The 21473-nt window shown below is 39.2% G+C and overlaps 3 protein-coding genes across 8 annotated transcripts in view; 1 reads left to right on the forward strand and 2 right to left on the reverse strand.

Moving 5' to 3' along the window:
* Positions 1–4978, reverse strand: part of ncor1 (nuclear receptor corepressor 1) — a 56458-nt gene extending 51480 nt beyond the window's left edge. For all 4 annotated transcript variants that reach the window (XM_036008991.1, XM_036008990.1, XM_031310815.2 and 1 more), the window contains exons 1-2: positions 4774–4978; positions 1036–1218 (exon numbers count right to left, since the gene is read on the reverse strand). In XM_036008991.1, the coding sequence (XP_035864884.1) occupies positions 1036–1146 (111 nt within the window). In that variant the 5' untranslated portion in view covers positions 1147–1218; positions 4774–4978. The remainder of the gene's footprint in view (positions 1–1035; positions 1219–4773) is intronic.
* Positions 4979–5492: 514 nt separating this feature from the next.
* On the forward strand, positions 5493–17523 carry pigl (phosphatidylinositol glycan anchor biosynthesis, class L). 2 transcript variants are annotated; one of them, XM_031310821.1, is made up of 7 exons: positions 5496–5799; positions 6835–6934; positions 13257–13347; positions 14456–14523; positions 15477–15508; positions 16927–17060; positions 17246–17523. In XM_031310821.1, the coding sequence occupies exons 1-7, from the start codon at positions 5541–5543 to the stop codon at positions 17372–17374; spliced, it is 813 nt and encodes a 270-aa protein (XP_031166681.1). In that variant the 5' UTR covers positions 5496–5540; the 3' UTR covers positions 17375–17523. The 2 variants fall into 2 exon arrangements, with proteins under 2 accessions (XP_035864890.1, XP_031166681.1); XM_036008997.1 differs by lacking the exon at positions 16927–17060 and having other exon boundaries at positions 5493–5799.
* A 352-nt stretch (positions 17524–17875) lies between these two features.
* Positions 17876–21468, reverse strand: cenpv (centromere protein V). Of its 2 annotated transcripts, none has more exons than XM_031310823.2 (6): positions 21204–21468; positions 19137–19237; positions 18944–19036; positions 18616–18685; positions 18417–18531; positions 17876–18112 (listed from the first exon to the last, which is right to left on the reverse strand). In XM_031310823.2, exons 3-6 carry the CDS (start codon positions 19033–19035, stop codon positions 17958–17960), a joined length of 432 nt encoding a protein of 143 aa, XP_031166683.1. In that variant the 5' UTR covers position 19036; positions 19137–19237; positions 21204–21468; the 3' UTR covers positions 17876–17957. The 2 variants fall into 2 exon arrangements, with proteins under 2 accessions (XP_031166683.1, XP_031166682.1); XM_031310822.2 differs by having other exon boundaries at positions 19137–19240.
* Between the last annotated feature and the right edge of the window lie 5 nt (positions 21469–21473).

The raw sequence follows: 21473 nt of genomic DNA on the forward strand, positions 1-21473 counted from the left end.
GGCGATCTTGTATAAAGTTGCAAACTCTCGGGGAGAATCGTGGCTAACGTGGTGTAGTGTGAACTAGCTATATGTCAAAATCAATCAGCTGCATTTCACAAGGCTGTCGATGGAATATGCTGTCGCTGCTGCAGTTAAGTTTGAGCAATCGAGGGCCCTTTGGCTGAAGCCTCACCAAACCTGGCGAGCTAGGCGGAATCGCCACCTCCGACCGTGCGTGTAGCTGCAAATCAGTCGTGAAGAGGTCAGCGAACACAGGTTACCTAGTCAGATTAACAGCCAATACCTTAAGGGTGCAGCCCAAAGCCTTTGTTTAAAATGTTTCTGAACTTTTGCAGTGACTGCCACACAACATGTTCACAAATAAACTGTCGTTAGTCCCATTAGCTTCAAATTCTGTAATTGCACTTCACTGTAACAAACTCTTCATCCGAGCAATCATCAATAATTGCCCGTGCAGACCTGAATTTTAAGTCTGAACCCAACCAACCAAGCTCAAAGCTAAGCCTGAGTCCAAATATTTGTATTAAAAAATCTGGCTTGAATCTTGCGTCAGGATGGGTTCCTACACAACAACAACATAACAACACAACATATTACCTTGAATTAAATCCTAAACCAGTAATGGTTAGGGAACTACAGTAAAATGTAGCTCTAAGAAGACATACTGCAAATGTAACCATTTCATTGTATTTAGTAACTGTGTAAGCTGAAAAATCAAAAACAGTAAAATAGCTTTGATAACTTATATTCTCATGTCAAACACTAGACTCAATAGCAGAAAAATCTCAATTCAGATTTCAGGATCCAAGATGAAGCTGTTTGTCACTACTTTCGCTGTAAAGCACTTTGTAAAAGTTCTATACTATAGTATTATTATTGTTACTCATTGCAGTGGATTTAAATATTAACCTCCAGTGCCTCAGAGTAAAGTCAACATGTAAAAGCCGACAGTGTTGAGAGTGCTGGCCTAATTATGACGAAGACAAACACGACTGTTAGCTCAAGTACAACAATGCAGAAGGAAGGTTTTACCTGTTGGTGGCGTGTGCCGGTGAAGGTGTATTGGACAGAATGTGGTGGGTACCGGCTCTGCTCACTGCTGAAGCTGCCCTGGCTGGGCGGGTAGCCCGAGCTACTGGACATCCTGGCTCAGTGCTAGCGGGCTGCTGCTGCTTCAGAGATTTTAGCTACACCATGTTTGGATACACAAACCACCTGCACCAAGACAGAAACATAGGTTGTTTTTTCTAAAGTCACATTTTAGACATTGAGATGAATACATCAAAGCCTCTTAAATATCTTTCTGCACGAGGAACAATCTAAGAAAGAGAATCAGCCAACTAAGATTAAATCATACTATGTCAAATTGACAATATTGGATAGTATTGCCAAATAAATACAGCATTGCTACTGCGGCATGAGACAGAGAGTGTAGAACTGGAGATAAGCTATGATGTGAGGTCTATTCAGCGTAGTGTGTGGTATACAGAAACAACAAGAGGGAGCGCCACAAATCTTAAATGATAGTATAAAACACTGACCTTATTTGACCAATAAAGTCAGCGCTGTCCAGAATCACTTTTCTCAAATATTTCTGTTTCATTGCAGGTGGGTATAGGCCTAAAGCACTGCCATGTTGATATCACCTCTTGTTGACAGGTTAGAATCAAATCCAAAATACACTACTCTTAGCTCTTACTTTACCTTGCAGGGGCGGTGATCTAAATCAAGGCTTTTAAACCAAAAGTGGATATGGAAAGTGGAAGGATGATCTTGGTACAACTGGTACATTAAACTTTGGGCTGTGGAGCTGGGTTAACTGGATTTTACTGATGCATTTGTTATCAGCCTTGATTTATCTGTTCTTTACACCCGTCTAAAAAAATATACGTGGAGCTGCACTATACGCTCAAATCGACAAAAATACAGGCTTATTCAGTTAAATTCCCTCCATCCATCAAACATTCAGATCTTCCCTAACCTTAACTGAGTAGTTTGAGTTGCCTGAACCTAAATCATGCCTTAATCATGCTAAGACAGCGGGTATTGTCGAAAACAAAAAAAATACGTTCAGTGCAGATACGTTCAGTATAAACATATCAGCAAAAACATTGCCAGTAGGAATTTAACAGATATATTGAAATAATCACTTATGTTGATAACAACGTATACGATAATTATATAAATATTGTTATGAAAAAAGATTATGGTTTTCAAAGGGAAAATGTAGCGGTCCTTAAAAAATCCCCAACCATTAGCATTTTAAAGATACAAGTTTAGTTACATTATTTGGGGTGGCTGTGGCTCAGAAGGTAGTACAGGTTGTCCTTTAATCACAAGGGTGGGTTAGGGTTAGACATATCATTATTTTATATTTTATATTTGTCATGCAATTCCATCTCTTGTACAATCTGTTGTTTATTAAAAAGGTACTGACAGGGTGTGTCATTTCATAGTTGAATTATTTTTAGATAGGAACAATCCTCAGATGTTAATTAACTTCTGCTGTGCAGCTGTGGTAAAAGAAAGGTGTAGTCTCTAAACTTACACGACATCATGCCAACCATCAATTATATGAGCAGATGATCCAACTTTCCACTCAGGTCACGTTGCTATTACTTCTTCTGAACACCATCCTATTGTTATCTGATATTATCCAAGATTAACAAAGCAATCCTCCACTTGCATTTAAACACACACGTTAGTTGAATGGAAACGATCAAGTTTATTTTAGCTACACAAAGTCATATTGGCCAGGAGCAGTTAAGCAATGCACAAAGAACTGGACTGAGTCAGGAAGCATTTCCACACAGCATTTTTCAACTGAACAATCACAGAGATTTTGTGTTTGGTCTGATTATTCGGGCTGCACTACATGAGGAAAATATGCGATATGGCTAATGGATAACGTTGTTGAATGTCACAGTAACTATATTACTTGCAATAAACAGATATTAAAGAACTCACTTCTGCTGCTTTCAGTATTCTGCTTAAATACAACAAGTTGCTTGTTGGATTTGAAACAAATGAAAGAAAATAATTCCCAACTTTCTTTTATTGAACCAATTAAACTTTGAACTGAATATAAAAAGGCACCACTAAAAAAAGAACGACACATTTTAAAGCGCAGTTTCCTACTCATATTTTCTTTCAACTAACTCAAAAAAATCTCGGAGTGTCTTTCGCGATGTGTTTGTTGCCCCAGTTGATATTGCGATGACGATAAAAAACGATATATTGTGCAGCAGTACTGATTATTATTATTATTTAGTGTCAACAAAAAAAAAAGCATGCTACCAAACACAGAAAAAGTTTCTTCCTTCTTCATAGGGATGAAACATATGAATCTGTGTTCTGCTGGCTCTAGCATTTTTTGTTCCTAGTCTGCAAGATTTACAGCATGGCCACCACACCAAGTCATAATGATGCTAAGTTCAGGGATGGTAAAGCTACATCCATTGCCAGCATAACCAGGGTGGGAAGCTGTTATTTTAGTTCAGTCCGCATGCCACATAGTTTGGTGGGTGCCATAATTCGAGATCCACTTTCAGGAACCATAAGTTGAAGGATGTTTTTTTTTTTTTTTTTTTTACCCTTTCCTTTTTTAAAAGGACATACAAGCAGTAGCAAGGCTGGTTACGTCTTATGCTTTACTTTTACTGTTCTGTTTTTCTCTAAACTTGATTCAATTTATTGCTACATCATTTTTTCTAGCCTGATTTGAGTTGATATACCAAAACAATAACTGGCCAATCCATTGGAATTGACAACTTCAACGATAATGAATTAAAAATGATTTAATATAAAAAATATTTAGCAGTATGGCTGAAAATTAATAAAAACAGGAAACTAAAAATGTTGCACTGATGCTGCAAGGGATGATTTTGTCATACATCAAGTGAGGTCTCCTTTACAAACACATTATTTGTTCTTCTGTGCTCCCACCTGTGTCACAGCTGTTTAGCAGGACATCAAATCCCTGAATCATTTTGTTATGTAAAGCAAATGATCAAGCAGGATAATATTAATATGCATCAGAATCAGCTGTTGTAGTTCTGGTAAGAGACCTGACTATCCATACATTGTTTCTTAGTTTTATCCCTGCTTTTATAACTCGCGAAGAAATTGTGGCTACAGTATTCGCTCCTGGGTGTTCCCCTACCTCTATCATTTCAATTTCCCCCGTTTTAAAACAGCATTTTCTAAAGTAGTTTAAGTAATTTTGAGAGTAAAGGCGAGAGTGTCAGGTAATACAAATGACTTAGCTTTCCACGTTTCACGTTTAAGTGCTTAGTACAGTAATTTTAGAAAGCATTTGCAATGGGGTCTGATGATTTCCATGCATACCTAGCAGCCATGGTGAACGTCATGGCCTCATACACGGCCTGGCAGTGAGAAATACTGCTGCTCTGTATTGTTATTGTTGTCCTTTAACAACATACTGTCATACAAACGCAATTGGATTTGTAGCTTATATTGGGGGATGGGTATATTTCCACAACAGAGAGCTTTTTCCGCAAATGCACAAAAACACGCACAATAAACGTCACCTTAAAAGTATATGCTACTTACTACTTACAGGGTAGTAACACAACGCTTAAGATGTTGTTGTTGTTGTTGTTGCTAGCTAGCTAACTTAGCCTGTATTTCACCTTTGAATTCTCAACCACGTCGCCATCTTGCAAGGCAGATTTTCATCGTAGACCGGGAGCTTAAATTGCGTACTAATTAGACATGTTGCTTTGCTGCGTATTATCGATTTGTACTCACCTCATATTTAGAAAATATACCAAGGGGAAAGAAAGGTATCCCTGGGAAGAAATATGTGTCAATTGTTGATTGTAAATCCGCGGGTTATGAGCTGTGGACGACTGGGCAGACCGAAGGCTGCGCCGCATTTGTCGGTCGATGTCCTGACAGGGTAAAATAAAGTGTCCCTACTTGGTTGAGTCCACTGGGTGCTGACATTCGACAATACATGTGTATGTACAATACAAAAAAACTACAATGTACAGATTTAGAAAGTAATCGGTCGTATGTTACCTTTCAGATGAATACGCAACATTTGAAATGTGTGTTTGTATACACCTGTAAGGATAATGCGGTGTGACAGCTAAATCTTCCCCTCAAACACGGTAACGATCCTGGTGTTTGTAATTTTCACTTTTCAGAAACACCAATTTTGCTTGATTTCTAAAACTTTCTTCTACATTTTCAAGGTCCTCTTTATTAAAATACGTCAGCAATTTATTCTGTATCATATTAATGTATTTGTTCTCCTACGAAGTTGATTTAAACTCGTATGAACTGAGAAAGCGACAGTGAATCCAAGTGAGTAATAGACACTATTGTGAGGTTAAAAGTAGGCAGCTATTGCTTTGTTGGACTTAATAATGATACTTATTGTAGTTTCTAAGAGACGGGTTAACGCTAGATATATCAGACAGACTGTGTATGTTGTTGTTTTTTACACGTGGAACCATTTGCATGTTAGACATTTGTCTTTACACGGATTGTTTACGGTAACGGTCAAAATAATGAGTGTTTACCTGGTTGTCTCCATAGTTTTATGCTATGTGGTTTGGATAAAATGCATTTACTATCGACATCGTCGAACTTTGGTGAAGTCATTGAAACATCTAATGAACGGTTCAACAAGTAAAGAAACAAACGGCGCTGATATCAGAGCTCTGATTGTAACTGCGCATCCGGATGATGAATGTATGTTCTTCGCTCCAACGATTATACGACTCGTTGAATTGAATGCCAGCGTTCATTTGCTGTGTTTATCTGAAGGTATGGGACAGCACACTTTAGTTGGCACAAATAACGTTAATAAGTCAATGTAAGATTAGACCCAATAGAGATATGATTATGAATCGTGTGGCTGGCTGCTAACCAACATTAGCTAGTTCTAATTACATGTTTTATCCATGTGAGTTAACAGAAAATAGTTAGCAAAATATAAAAGCAAGCCTGCATTTTAAGGAAAGTGAAATAGCAGCCGTGAATAGAGCAACTGTGTCTCACTAAATAACTAACATTATGCTGACAAATGAGGTGCTGGAGTCAATTTTACTATCTTGCCTTAAACTAGTTTTAATTAAGCACTTTATTCATTGTTTTTAATGAAAAATATGGTTACTATCATATGACTACTGGAAATATACAGAGCTGAAAACAATTTTTATTTAAAATAAATCATCCCATCTTGTGTCCACATAACAAACAGCCTACAATCAAGATTCAGTTGTTCGTTGTGATTTTTGAGTGACTCAATTACTCCCTTCTGTCAGATACTGTAAGAGTTAAGAAAGCCAGTCTTGCTCTTTCCAGGGAAGTTTAAAGGATTTGATAAAGCCAAGTGTTGATAAATATGGAACTCAAAGAAAGAAGGCTAAAGCTGCATAAACATCTGAAAATCACACACATTTGAGTTACAGTTTTCAACAGCAACCAGCTTTTCCAGGAACTGCTTAACAATGTTGGTGTCCATCATCTTAAAAACAAAATAAACAAGGGTTTCTTGGGTGAACTAAAGGAAATGTTGCATGATAAACTACGAGCTACATAGAAGCATTGAGTTACAAATTAAGTACAAATGTAATCTTTAGAAAGTGAATGCATTGTAGTGCTAGTAAAAACTATTAAACACTTACACTGTATTTCGTGTAGATCCAACTTAACTGATGTTAGAGAACCATTATTACATAGCTAAAGGACAGATGAAATGTTTTCAGATCTCACCTAGACAGAATTTAGACTGATATTTAGATTTTCCATTCATTATGGTACATCTGTAGCCTAATTTGTCCTCCAAATATTGTACAGGAAACTACTACAATCAAGGAGCTCAGCGTAAACAAGAACTTCTCAACAGCTGTGCCGTGTTGGGGATACCAGACTCCAGAATCATCATAGTAGACCATAAGTAAGCAGCCGTCTGCACCAAACACACAACATACAAATTACAACATTTCAGTAGTGTGCCTTTAATGTTGAAAACACTGAGATTATGTTGGCTTGTAAGAATTTAGTTTATTCAGATTTGTGTGTTAAACATGTTTGTACTGTACGTGTCCATTGCTGACCCTCAATATGATTTAAAACAGAGGTTAATTGTTAGCTAAAAACAAAATCACTTAACAAAATAACATACTCCTCCCAGGTAACAGTCTTTTTCCCTGTTGAGGTTGGGCAGAAGGTACCGGATACACCAGGCCAGCACTGAGAGGAGCTATACATTTCGCTGGAATTGTACCTTGTACGATTTCATATGACAAACAAAAATTGATTGATTGATTGATCGATTATGCTGCCCTGAGTTTAGGAGTCAAGTTTCAGCATGTCTTTGTGTTGGAGCCCATCAGTCCCCTCTCCACCACCGATTGTATATCAGAACATATAAAGAGTTGACCACAAATCACACTCATCCATTCTCACACCACAACGGAGCTGATCTAGCCTGGCCTGATGATATTACTACCTCTGTGTCACAGGGGAAGTAAATGAGGAGGCCTCCAGAGGCAGTGATAGGTCTTTCCCGTGGGACACGGAGCCCCCTAAAAAGCTTTCAGATTCCAAACTGACATCAATCTATCTATTAACAGTATATATCTTTTGATATATCCATCTCTGAAAAGTATAGTAAAGAAATGTATGAAATGATTATTATTAATGTAAACTTAAACTATGTTTAAGCTTTACTTTGTCCTTAGTGGGATTATGACAGTTAATTTTGCCTGTAATGTTTGCACCACTGAGCTGTTTGTTTGCTCTGAGCAGTCTATCAACCTGTTTGAGCAGTAACGATGGGGGGGAATTGGGTTCCTTTGGAGGACTATAGGGCTGATTAACATCATTTAGTAGTAATAGTTTTTTTAGGTACATTTTGGGTTACATACCAATGTATTTTTTGTATTAGAAAACATTTAAGCATATCTGCTTCTAGGATGTAGAGGATGAAATGAAGGGTGCTACTTTGTGTCCGTGGTTCCCCAACAGTTTTGTTATTGGTAAGGAAATTGTTGCACATTCCAGTTTTGTTGCAGGAACATGACTGTTAAAAAAAAAAATCCGACTTTTGTTTGCTAGCTCTCGTTTATCTTAGAGTACTATAGAATCAAATGCATGCTAAGGATCTTTGACAGCAAATGAAAATGTATCATTTTACTGAACACCATGGAATGCCATAAATAATGTATAGAAACAGCTATAGTTGGTGGGGCTGTAAATGCCTTCAAGTAAAAACAGACTTCATTCATAACCATTGTCCATTTACATTTAAAGCAGTGACCAGAACTGGAAGCTAGAACTTTGAACAGTATTGGACAAATTCTTGGGGAACATGCTCTTCTTCTGTTTTCTTCTCTGTTGCTGTTGATGCAGCTGTAAGACTTTCAGTCTCCCTGGTTCTGGCTATTGGCAAGCTCAAGTTACAAAGAAAGTAGTGGTAAAAGGTGATGTTGAAAAGGTTTTTTTTTTTTTTCCTGTGGATCAACCCTGTAGCTTCCCTTGGAAATGTTTTGAGTTTCTAAGAACCTCAAGGCTGCCTACAATTGAGTCTCTACATGTTGGCTCTGCAGTAGAGCAGTATGAACTCTGGCACTAACCTGTAACTCACATTAATAAGCTGGCAGCCTGCCCAGGTTGTGTGTGTGTGTGTGTGTGTGTGTGTGTGTGTGTGTGTGTGTGTGTGTGTGTGTGTGTGTGTGTGTGTGTGTGTGTGTGTGTGTGTGTGTGTGTGTGTGTGTGCGTGTGTGTGTGTGTGTGCATGTGCGCGTGCGCGTGTGTGATTTTACACTTTTATCTTGTGCACACAGAATATAGCTGAACTTTGATCTTAGTGCTGTCTGCACTTCTGCTGAACTGGAGTGTAGCCCATTTTTCCTTTCTGTGTATTCTGTTGTTTGCCCAAAACACACACCTAATCAGCACTTTGAGAGCCCCACTCACTCACTACCAAGCTCTCGCTCTCTCTCGCTCTCTCTCGCTCTCTCTCTCTCTCTCACTGTTCTCCCCCTCTGTTCCACCCCTCCTTCTCCTCCTCCTCCTCTTGTCCATGTCTGCTGAAGCCAACTGCCAAGGCCTATGGGATACATGTTGGCAGTACTCTGAGCACTGCTAATGTAGGTCATTCCAAACTGTTTCTCTCTTTGTGTGGCTGTACATGGCTAGCCACACTTTGGCCTTGCTCTTAACCTTCTCTGCCCAAGTATGTGCAGCTGTACATGCTTGACTTGACCTCTTCCTGTTTTTCTTACTTTTCATTTGAGTGTGCACAAAGAAAGAAAGCGATGCAGTGCAGAAGCTGGTGGTCAGTCCGTTTTTCATGTTTACATAATACATATCGCATAGAATAGAAGCTAGAACATTTGAATAGAAACAAAAGCTCTATGCATCTCTTCATTTGATTTGAGTTAGATGATGATGACTGGAGGTGAGTGTAACTCATATACACTAGTTGCAGTACTGATCAGTCATCAAAGATAATGTCAAGCCTAGAACAAGCACAATAGCTATGAAAATGAGCACCTTGGGTCAATACCTCAGATTTGTATACGCTATCAAAGGACAAAACCTGGAGCCGAACCTCAGAGTACGTGGGCTCAAAATATTTGCCTTGAGTTTATGCCAAGCTGGGTATTATTTCTTTGTCATGCGAACACAGACCAGAAAGTGTGCTATACGTTTGAAAGTCGGCCACGACACTTGTCATTGTTCGCTTTCAGTTCACTTGTTCACTTTGTTGTTACAGTGGGAAAAAATATCTTAATGAGTTGTTTGGTCTTGTAATGACATTTCAAATCCTGTCTTCGTTCAAATGAATGCAATCCTGGCAGTGTATAAAACCAATTGCCATTCATCTGGGTTTTCAATTAAAGGTTCCCGGTGGAGTTTTTAAACTTGAGGAGCTGCTCGGGAACACAAAATGAATTTTAGAGTAAACTGACAATAAAGTTGCATCGTATCGTAAAACACCAAGATAACATCAAGATAAAACGAAATTAGAAATTAGCAAAAAATAGTTGGGACCAGACTAGATACATGTTAGTGTGTATTTTTTGCAGTATGGGCTGTGTCTATGTACTACCATCTCATTCATCAGGGTAGTGTGATAGGTCCACTAGACATTTGTTTTCAAGCTAAAGTCTTCACTTTAAATGTCTAGTGCGCAGTGTGGGTAACGTTTCAGGATGACAACTATCACAACTATAGCCTCCTGAATAACAGAAATAACACGTGAATTCTGTTTTAAAATAGGATTTTCCTGTTAATGCTCACTGAATAGGACAGCTGTGTTGACAGTATCTGGGGCCCCAGTGCATGTTGGGGCCTTTGTGATCAAGCTCGATCTGAGCACGCTCTGCTGCTTCTCCACTTGCACTGGCTTCACCTCTGTCTGCTCCCTGGACTCAATTATAACTGTTCGCTGCACAAATCCAACCATTCCACTTCTTCATTACATTATCAATCAGACTGAACTGAAGCAACTCTATCTCACCCATCTCATTTCTTTCTAACTTTAATCATTGACTCTGTCCAACACACTTCAGATTGACTTTAGAAAGTTAGAAGTTAGAAAAATCTTTACTCAGTGAATCACAAACTGAAAGCTTTTGTTTTGGATTAGTGTAATTATCTGTTTGGGTGTAAACAAAGAGCACTAGTTTCTGGAGAGGAAAGCCATATTCGCTGCAGTAACACCCAGGGGTGGGGCTAGAAGGGGGGCATGGGGTGGCACACACCCCCCAATTCCATGGGGCTAGAATGCTGTCAATCTGACCATTGTGATTTCCAGTGGATCAGAGTCTGTCACTTGGGTGCCTGTTCTATCAATTTTCCCAACCCTTGTTACATGACCAATTAATGTTTCCATGATGACTTTCAAAATTCTGATACCATGGAACCAGCACTGGAATTGTTTGAAAAAGTTGTTGTTGAAAAAGGTGTTTAGGTAGACTGTTGTTTCGGAGTAGGCTACAGAAATTATAGGCTCCTGTTATCTATAAAAAAAAAAAAAAAAACAGTAGTTACCCTTTAACAGCAGTATTTCCAGTTATTTTCATGAATGTTTATAACCTCAACATGAGTAAATACTGAAAAAAAACTGCAGCCACAGGTGCCTCGAAATCATTGTGAAACAACATGTGTCTATTGGTGTTGTTGCTATAGTTGTAACTGCCTTATTACAGTGTGATATCGTGGGTCGTACTAAAAGTTTGTAGTGGCATCTCAGTCTTACCCAGCACGTCATATAATCTGACTGTGTGGACAGATGTCTGGCAGTTTCACAGGCCTGTAGTCCATGTGACCAGACTAAACAAGCCCTCTCTAACACACACACACACACACACACACACGCACACGCACACGCACACACACGCACACGCACACACACACTGAATCCCCTTACTGGGCCAAAGTTCAACAACTGCATACAGATGCCTGCAAGCAATTAGACATCCACATGCAAAGCTAAAAAGGGGGAGCTGGGGAGGTTACTTTAGGACATTTGGCACTGTTGCCATGGCGAAGCTGACACTCAGCCTGCATCCTACTTGAGAAAGGTCAGGAGTCTTGTATCTTTTGTTCATTTTTCTTTTCTTTTTTCTCTCCCCCTCTATGCAGGCTTGTGCTTAGCTGTGGTTGTTAAGCTGCAGGGCGAAATGTCTAAAATAATTAATGAATAAATACAACGGTGAGGACAAAAAGTGCAAAATTAAAAACGCGTAGTGCTTGAGCCAAGCTGAACTCAGTATGACACTTCGATACTTCAATAATAATTCATGCACTTTTTCTAAATTCTCATAAAATGTCCTCTTATTTTTTATGAGCCTTCAGTCTAAAGCAGACAGAAATTAGGACATTAGGCGTGTGATTTATTGATTCAGGCAGCATTTAACATTGGTTTAGATATAATTCAGTTTCACCGTGCCATCCTATTCAAAAACAAACGCACAGTCCGTAATGATAAGTCACTGGTATCAAAGTGTCACAGCAGTGCATTCACTCGATGACAGACAGTTTTAAACTATCTCTGAACCCCTGACTCTCCACCCCTTTCTCACTGTGACATAGCCGACCCCCACCCCACCACCCTTCACACCAAAGCCTGACCCTCACTTCACTGGCAGCCAATAGATTTGTGGCCTAATCCATCACTTCCCTCTACCAGCTCAACTGTCCTGGCTCATTGTTAGCAATGAAGGGGAGGGGAGCAACTGCTGACACACGCCCACTCCTACCCCGACTTTATGCACTTATATATACATACACGTGCATGCATGCACTGTCACGCCACCTCTGTGCTACCCCACGTGTACAACACATCACATCATTGATCTGCTTATCTCATCAAAGGCAGGGCCCCCACAGTTTAGTATCTCAAACTGTTGTGCAGTCATGTCAGTTCCCTTTGTTGGTTTTGTTTTTTGATCAACATAGTTTACTTTTTATTTTTGCACAATTTAAAATGACAAATAAAAGAAAACATAAACAAGGGCAGAAAACCCAATGGTAAGGTCATTGGGATATTCTGCCCTTGTTTATGTTTTCTTTATAGCCTCCACATAAATAATGTGAAATATTATAAAGAACACAAAATGAACCTACACAAAATAAAATGACTACATAATACTGCTGAAAAAATATTAATTAAATATATGAAATAAGAACATAAATCAAAGAAATCACAACTGGTGAACACACTGGACAGTGTTGGGACAACTCACATCTGAGTAAGTTTGAGTAGGTTTTTAAGCACTTTTTTTGTGGCTGGTTTCTGTTGAGTTCAAGGGGAACATTGAACAACCATAGAAAGCAAAGTTGTTGTTTTTTTCTAAACGGAGAAAGAAAATCTGTTATTATTTGTGCCAAAAGGGGATTCTATGCATGTTTAGTAGGCCAAAAGCCTGAGCTGGCCAAGTGTGATGTTTTTGATGTACGCTCTGTGTTGTCTCCAGGCTGTAGTTTCAGATGAACATGATGCTAAGAGCTGTCCGACAACCCCCATACTTCCCAGCACTCCCCCGTGTTTGTATGCCAAACCAGCCCTTTTTCAAACGCTGCACTGCAGAAATCTTGTGCTCGGAAAGGAATAGGACTTAAGAAACACCCAGGATGGTTATGTTGTGTAGAATTGACTTTCAGTTACAGTGAGGTTACACAATGCCCTCCTGTTTCTCAGCACAACACTGTCACAATATTACTGTATCTTGGTAGATAACCAGAGTCCCTTTTTTGCCCTCCAGAAGACTTCCAGACGATCCCAAAACAGACTGGAGCGTCTCACTGGTCTCTTCTATGATTGTGAAGCACATGAGAACTCAGTCCTTCAACATGGTATGCTCAGCTCTGCATTCTTGCCTTTCAAAACAGTTGTTTCTCTGTCACTTCCTGTTTGATGTTAACACACAATTTCCCTGCCATTCTGTGTACAAAATCCATGTTCTGTTTTTACCATATGTTTTGGCACCACAGCTCTCTAGCTCATTATCCCAGTTTCCCTGTGGTCTGTGTAATAACCCTGTCAGCCGGCGTCTCTTTCTGTCCAACTCAGACTGTATTTTAAACCTCCCTAAAAATGAGGGGAAATGGCCTCTGCAGCAGTAGAAAGTTTGGATTCAGTTTCTGTGTTTACTCTGAGATTCGTATCTGCCCCAGTGCAGCTCCACACTATTAGCTAATGGGAATGTGGTTAATTTAGAATCTCAACAACAGCAAAAATAGTCACACCCTTTAAAGAACAGAAAGTACAGCAACTTTGGCACAAAAAAAAAACACAGTTCTTTGGGGAATATGATTTTACACAGCTGGCTTCTTCTGTGCTGTAGTTGCTGATCTCTTTTTGTTATCAAAGATGACAAACAAACACACCATCTCCTCCTATCCTGTTAGGCTCAGCAGTGGAAAATGCCTCTAGACCAAAAAGTAAGCTAGAGAATCATGTCTTCTCTTATGACTGTATGCAGCAAAAATGCGAGATAAACACCTAGATGTCAGAAGTAGTTCACTTTTCCTGCTCTTAAACTGAAGAACTTGTTCCCTTGGTCTGACACCATGCAATCTTGCTTTTCCATATACAAGCCAGCAAGAATAAGTAAAAAGTTCACTAGTTACTTATATGTGGTGGTTGGGAGCTTAAACGTATGCTTGATTGCAAAGACCTAGTCATGGTATACTGCACCTGAGCATACCAAATGCCAAGTCTTTAGTCAAGCACTTTTTCTTTCCCTTTGACCTGATTTTTTTTTTTTTCACTCTAGTGTACAAGCATGCACTCAAAAAGGCTTTTAAATATCAGTTGTCAGCTGCCAAGCAGTTCCACAGTCAGACACAAAAACCCTTCCACTAACCCAAAAACAATCTTTTGCCTCTGTGTATTTAAATTCACTTTTAGATTTCAGATTTGGGCTTTTCACCCACACAATGAGATATTTTGTTGTTTCAGGTGCTGACCTTCGATGGAAGCGGAGTGAGCGGCCATGCCAATCACATAGCCATCCATAAAGCTGTCAGGTACTGACTGAACTTTAAGGCTTTGCCATCAGAGAAACAGATTTCTGTTTTGTTTTTGAATCCCTCAACTTAAAGATGCCATCCTCATGGATATTATGTGGCTTACACATGCACACAGAAACCAGCCCACTCCACCATCATAAAACATTGTCCAGGTCAATGCAGATCAATTAGACATCAACATCTATCTTTCCAAATGTTTCCTTTAAAAGACACACACACACACACACACACACACACACACACACACACACACACACACACAAACCCAATGTTTTTTAGAATTGGTCTGTTACATAGCTGAGAGGTCATCCAAACAGAGTCCTCAGAGGCACTTGGATTTGCTCCCAGAGAGCAGCAGTAAATCCTGTCCCTGAAGTGGTGAGGTGGGAGGGTTTGGAGAAGCCAACCAAGCAAGTTGCATCAGACTGTTGCTTTAAAAAAAAATATGTGATTTGCACTGTGAAGTGTACATTGCTGTCCCCATATTGCACTGATGCATTGATTGTCTGCCGTGTTAGTCATGTTTTTTTGTTTTTTTTTCCGTCACTGAGCCTGTATAGACCTCTGTCAACCTGTGGGCCTCATCTGTTTTTAAGATGTGAGCTCTACAAATCACATCTCATGATTCCCATTAGGCTGGAACCCAGAGGGGCTGTGCACTAATTTTGCAGGAATGTGAATTATAAATGATGTTTTTGAAACACAAACAATGGTAGATAGATAGCTTGGATGCTTATTGCATGGCTTTTTCTGTGGGCTTACAGTCATTGACTTTTTACCTATTTGTGTTGTAATCAGTGTAACCAAAACTTTAATCTAAGTTACATATTGGCAGGTAGAAACATTACACCATGGCCAGTTTTACAAACCCTGTCAGATTATTCTCTTCAACAATAATGTTTGCATCCTTGACATTTTCAGTGGGTAACATTTTTCCTCTCCACTTACAGCCATCTCGCTTCCAGTGGACAAGTACCCAATGGTAGGTGTGTCACAAAGAAAATAATATATTTTGAAAATTTGTGACCAAAGTATCATGGGTTGGATTTACTGGCTACTCTTAGAAAAGTCGTCAATAAAACAAAAAATTCCTGAGCGGGGAACTAAATATGTGAAGTAAGATGACAATGAATACACAATCCCGAAATGTTGTAGTAATTATTAAGCTTTAAGTAGGACTTTAAAGTACAGATACAGGCTGCTTCACAATCAGATGTAACAGAAATGACTTCCTTACATGAGTAGCACCTCCTCTCCAGTCTACATTTTCCACATAGAAAACCATGGAAAGTGTTGTAAACACTGGCTCAGAGTCCAACTGGGTATTTTGTTAATTTACAGCGCCCTCTTCTGTTAACAAGGGTTGCATGAGTCTTGTGTCTCTTCTGTATGTTTTAGTCTGCTGGTGGCAGCATGAGGCTAGTTGGATATCAGAAACACCAGTTGCAATATTTGTTTTTCACCTCAAACTACATATGATGATCCAGATGTTCATAGTTTCAAACTCCTGTGTATCTGTCTCTTTTTACTGGCATTATCAAAATGTATGCCAATTTGTCTTTTAATGTCAACCCGAATAGACTGAACTTTTGGTTGCTTCCTAAAGTTCTTATGATGATGCCTACGGGGAATGTTAAAAGAAAAGTAGGACAGAGAGGGGGCAGCATGTTACAACAGGCTGAGAGCTCGTTCCTTTACTAGTTAGGCAAACATTTAGGTCCACAGAGCAAACCCACATTTAACTTTGAGTAGACAGCAGGATAAGAAACAAGCATAGCAGGCCAGAGTAGTTCATCATTTATGAGATCTCAACGGTTGCACTATGCTGAAATGGCAGGAAGGCATTATTCTCCTTGGGCCACAGCAAACACACGTTATCTTCAGTCAGCCTTGCCCTCTTTAGCCTGCAGGGAGCAATCTTAAAAACAGTCTCATTAATCACGCTCACTGGTTATTTCTTACCACACATTTACACCTTACCTGTTTGACTGGTCTCACTGTAGCCTCTAGGGGAGGCGGACGAGAATTAGGCCCAAAATAAGCCTCTTCACCTGGCTGTACAGCAAGACTCCCTGTTCATTACCAACAGCTTTAAGCCTCTTGTGCTACACAAACTGCATGACTATGGTTATAGTTGAGAAAATACAGCATACAGTACCAGTCATACTCATATTCTTAATTCATACAACCTACAACTACAACACAATCGCTGCACACAAAGTGTAAAAAAGAAGCATTGTATTGCATTATTTGTTGTTGCTGACATGAGGTTGCTTCACAATTAAAAAAAAAACACATTTGAAACAGAACAACCTTTAGAATGGCCTAGTTAACTGCCTGCATCTGTAGTGAGCGTTTAACTCATTAACAGCTAACTGGGGTTTCTGTCTGTCCTCCTAGACTGCTGTTTGCTCTCCCTGGAGACTGTTGGCCTCCTCAGGAAGTACATCTCCTTCCTGGAGCTTCCCTTCAGCTGGCTGCTGCCCTCATGCCTCTGCTGTATTATAGGCTCACAGGGATACAGACAAGCCAAAGTAAGCCTCTAAATGGACAGTTTGTTGGCAAGACATGTCACGTTTACGTCTCATCAAGCTAATATATAAAGAGATAAACGCATTTACGCTACGCAGCAGATTTGATCACTATTGGCTGTTAATTGGGATCTCACAATAACATGTTATGGTTTATATTACTTCAATAACCCCTCTTTTCTTTTCAGGATGCCATGTTTTGTCACCGCACTCAACTCCTGTGGTTTCGTTACCTCTACATCACCTTGTCTCGGTACATGTTCGTCAACACATTCCAAGTGATCCCCAAAGGGCCAAAGAACCTGAAGATCTATTAGGTTTATCTTCATCCAGATGCACTGATTATTGTTACTCTGTTAGGTGTCCCACTGCCTAACTGCTCGATTACTGTAGTAAAAGAAATGTAGTAGCTGTTTACACATCTAATGAGCTGTTTTGCTCACAGTGAATAAAGATTTCTTCAGTACTTTTTGGCTAAAGTAGCCTGAATATTTTATGGAAGCACTTTCTGTTAATAAAGTTGACAAAAGAAATTGTAATTTTGCAACATAAACATCTTTATTGTCATTACATTACATGTCATTTAGCTGACGCTTTTATCCAAAGCGACTTACAATTGCTATATATGTCAGAGGTCACACTCCTCTGGAGCAACTAGGGTTAAGTGTCTTGCTCAGGGACACATTGGTTGATGTATCGCAGTGGGATTTGAACCCGGGTCTCCCACACCAAAGGCATGTGTCATATCCACTGAGCCATCACCACCCATCATTACACTGTATAAAACAACACCAGGTTTTGAATCAGTTGTTTTTTTAATCTTATAATGTCAAAGATACTGTACACTATGTCTGTTATACTGCTGATTACATTTTTTTTAATTCTTACATCCCATAGGTGTCATTTTGTTTCTGTCAGCTGTGTCTCTGTTGCCAATTTAGACATGTCTCTAATGCTCTTGTGAGCTTGCATGCTTTCTTCCCACTTCTCACCACAAAATGTCTCCACTGTGACACTGCGGACAGTAACTGGATCCAGACAGTGCGGAGCAACACCTGGGGAGAAAACAACCGCAAACAAAGGACAACTCATAAAATCAAACAGGCTATTGACATCCAGGTTCAATAATGCAAAAAAAAAAGTTTCATGGGTGGTTTCCTGATACCGTTGTTGTCCAATATAAATCATTTATCTCTCATTGTGAACATAACCATTCTGTATTCTACAAATACCATAAATATACAGTACTTAGTACTAGTAAAGAGACATGGGCGGTTAGTTTGGAGTAAACAGCAGGATGTAAGTTGGAAACACATGAGAATGGTGTGACTGTCTTGTGTCAGCAATTAGCAGTCATACCATATCCATCAGGGTTGGAGCGTGGAGTGTAGAAACTTTGAACTCCACAGGTTTTACAGAAGGTGTGTTTAGCAACGTGAGTGTTAAACGTGTATGTGGTCAGATTATCTGACCCCTGTGAAGAAGAAAAGAAATCATTCACTTAAAAACTCTTATGCTATTTAAGTATTGTATTAAATGTTGTGCTTGAGTTTACTACCTGTAAGAGTGTGAAGTGATTTTTTGGAACAATGAAATGATGGTTTTGTTTCTTTATGCAAATGCTACAGCTGGAGAAACACATAAATCAGTTTATATTGATTTGCTACAAAGTGTACAAGCAACCAAACATTGTTTGAAATCTCTTTTACCTGATGATAGTTTTTGGAATTAATCTTTTTTTTTAACCAAACTTAAAAATGTACTACCAATTAATTTTAGATTTAAAATAATACATGTCTTGGACTTGGACAACATTGTTTTCTTTGTAATACAAGCATGTATTATTTAAAATGATCACACAATATCATTTAATTTAATATCCGTACTTGCAATGGAAAACATGGAGGTCTGGGGAACTCAAGACTTCAAATCTCACAGCCCCACAGTGGCAGCTGCCTGTATGTTTCACAAGATCCATTCTACACACAAACAATCATGAGGAAATCACATGTTCATATTTGGGTATTTATACTTCAGTCACTTTGATGTCAACAAGAGACCGAACAGGAATATATTTACCAAACTTTTTCATGAAGCTCCGATGAAACTGGCGTGACGAGTTTGTTGTGAAACCTGTTGACGTGGAACTGAATGTCCCACTTAAAACAGCTCCAATGACCCTGCTGAGAGAACACAATGACCCCAGTCAAAGTCCATCATAAGAGTCACATTTACATTAAAAGCCCCTCTGCTTTGGACCCATTCACAGCTATTGATGTGGTCATTGAATAGGTCAATTCAATTCAAAAGGAGGGTATCTATAAGAAAAGCCAATGTCAAGTTTGTTGTCTCGAGCCATGGACACTTTTATTTCATGTGATAATAGTGTCAGCTCCCATGTACAGTAATCAGCTAGGCCTAAGTCCTGCTTGAAAGATTGCTTTTCATGGAACACTTTGAGGCAGCCGATAACTATTCAGCCGATAACTATTCAACGCAAAAGGCAGGGCAAAGTACAGCAGACTTGCACAAACACATTCCTCAGAGGTTGAACTAGTTCAGCAAGAGCCCAGTGCTGTGTTGGAAAGTACTAGCGTAATGCATCACGGGTTGGGTGTCATATGACATGGTGCTGAAAGGGTGGGGTAAGGGAACGCTGTGACCCAAATACATAAATTAGGACTCTCCCAGCTAAATCATATCCCAATATGAACCCAAAATAGGATCCCACTAGGCTACAGACCGCCATCTGAGCTTTTGAGCTTTGATTTAATTTAGTTTAGAGTGCCGCAGTTGTCTGAAATAATGGTAGGAGCTAAAAGAGGGAAGTCAAATCACTAGTCAGTATGTGATACATTTTTAATAGCATGCCAGGGCCCTGTGTTGGTTTCCCATAATCAACTTTAGAGACCACTGACCTAAATCTCAGATGCTATGTTTAATGAGCTGGGTCACCTCACCTCAGGAACATATCACAAAATCTCTGTACCACTGTTTTCCAGTATCACCTGGGTGTTAACGTCATGCCAGGCATATTTAGACTCATGCTCATAGGAACAAGACCTAGCCCTTTCTTGTGACTTTTACAATAATATGAATAACACCTTATGCCTTGGGATAAATTACTTAAATGCCTACAAGACTAGAAAAAAAAAACATTGTGTCTAGTCAATAAACATAATCTTAAGAGGCTTTATGAGTGTGTGAGAATTGTCTTAACACTGTACATGATATGCTTGGGAGTGTTTTCTTTACTCCTGCCATACACATTTTTCTCATAGGACTGGTGACTTGACAATCTACTTTCTGTACAGTATGTACACCCTGATAAGCATGAAAAGTGCCACCCCACTGCTTCCACTCTACAACAACTTCACTATCATTGAAACACATGTATTTTTAGTGAAGACACCCAGATTAAAACAAGCCCAAATGACGTGTGGATAAATTATTTTTACACTCAGGCCGAACACTTGATGTTGTCTGAATAAAAAAAAAAAAAACAGTAGCCTACAGTATATATTTAGGCAAACCAAATATGGTCTCTCGATCTGGGTCTCATACATAACTTCTTCAGTATTTAGGTCATGACTATATGCCTGCCAGATAACAAGATTCTGCTTACCAAATTACATATTTTGCAGTGTTCAGGTTGGCAATAAATCATGAATGTATTCTTTATTTAGATGGTCTGTGTAGTATGAAACCTAATGTGGATATGGATTGCGAGTGAATGGAATTAGGTAAAGGAGGTCAGTTAGCTAGCAGTGTTCCTCTTTGCCTCAAAAATGTACCCCTGCTCACAGCAGCTGGTAGCACGTTTACCAAGTTCGTTCGTTCCCATCTGTTAACGAGCACGTTTATGGATATCAATGGAATTCCTGTCTGCACACGTCCTTTTCGTGTCAAATCATTAACGTTACATAGTCATTAAATAGACGTCCTAATATAACAATATGTGTATGATATTCTGTATTATAGACGGAGGGGAGATCGGGGAAAGTCCATGTGTAAAGCTATGTAGCCTGGAATTACACAAGACTTTCTCTATTTAGGTCTTGAATAGATATCCCATAATAATAATCGATATCCCATAATAATAATCCCATAGTCATAAAAGTAACGTAGTCATCCAACATTACTCACTGTAACACAGCAACCAATCGCTGGTCAAACAAACAATCGTGCAATCCAATCAGAAGCTCGGGGAAGGTTTCTGTTGGGCTCTGCTGTTGCTACGGTGTTCTAGCAAATTCTAGAGCTAGATCCGTAGTGCAGTGAGATATCATTCCGCTGCGTAGCATATGTTAAATTATCGTTCAAGCATACTATTTTTGACTAAACATTTACGTTTGTGAGTAAACTTATAATTAATAAATTAAATAATACTGTAAAATGACTACCGTATATTCAAAT

The sequence above is a fragment of the Sander lucioperca genome, chromosome 13 (assembly GCF_008315115.2).
Source record: "Sander lucioperca isolate FBNREF2018 chromosome 13, SLUC_FBN_1.2, whole genome shotgun sequence".
NCBI classification, from domain to species: Eukaryota; Metazoa; Chordata; class Actinopteri; order Perciformes; family Percidae; genus Sander; species Sander lucioperca.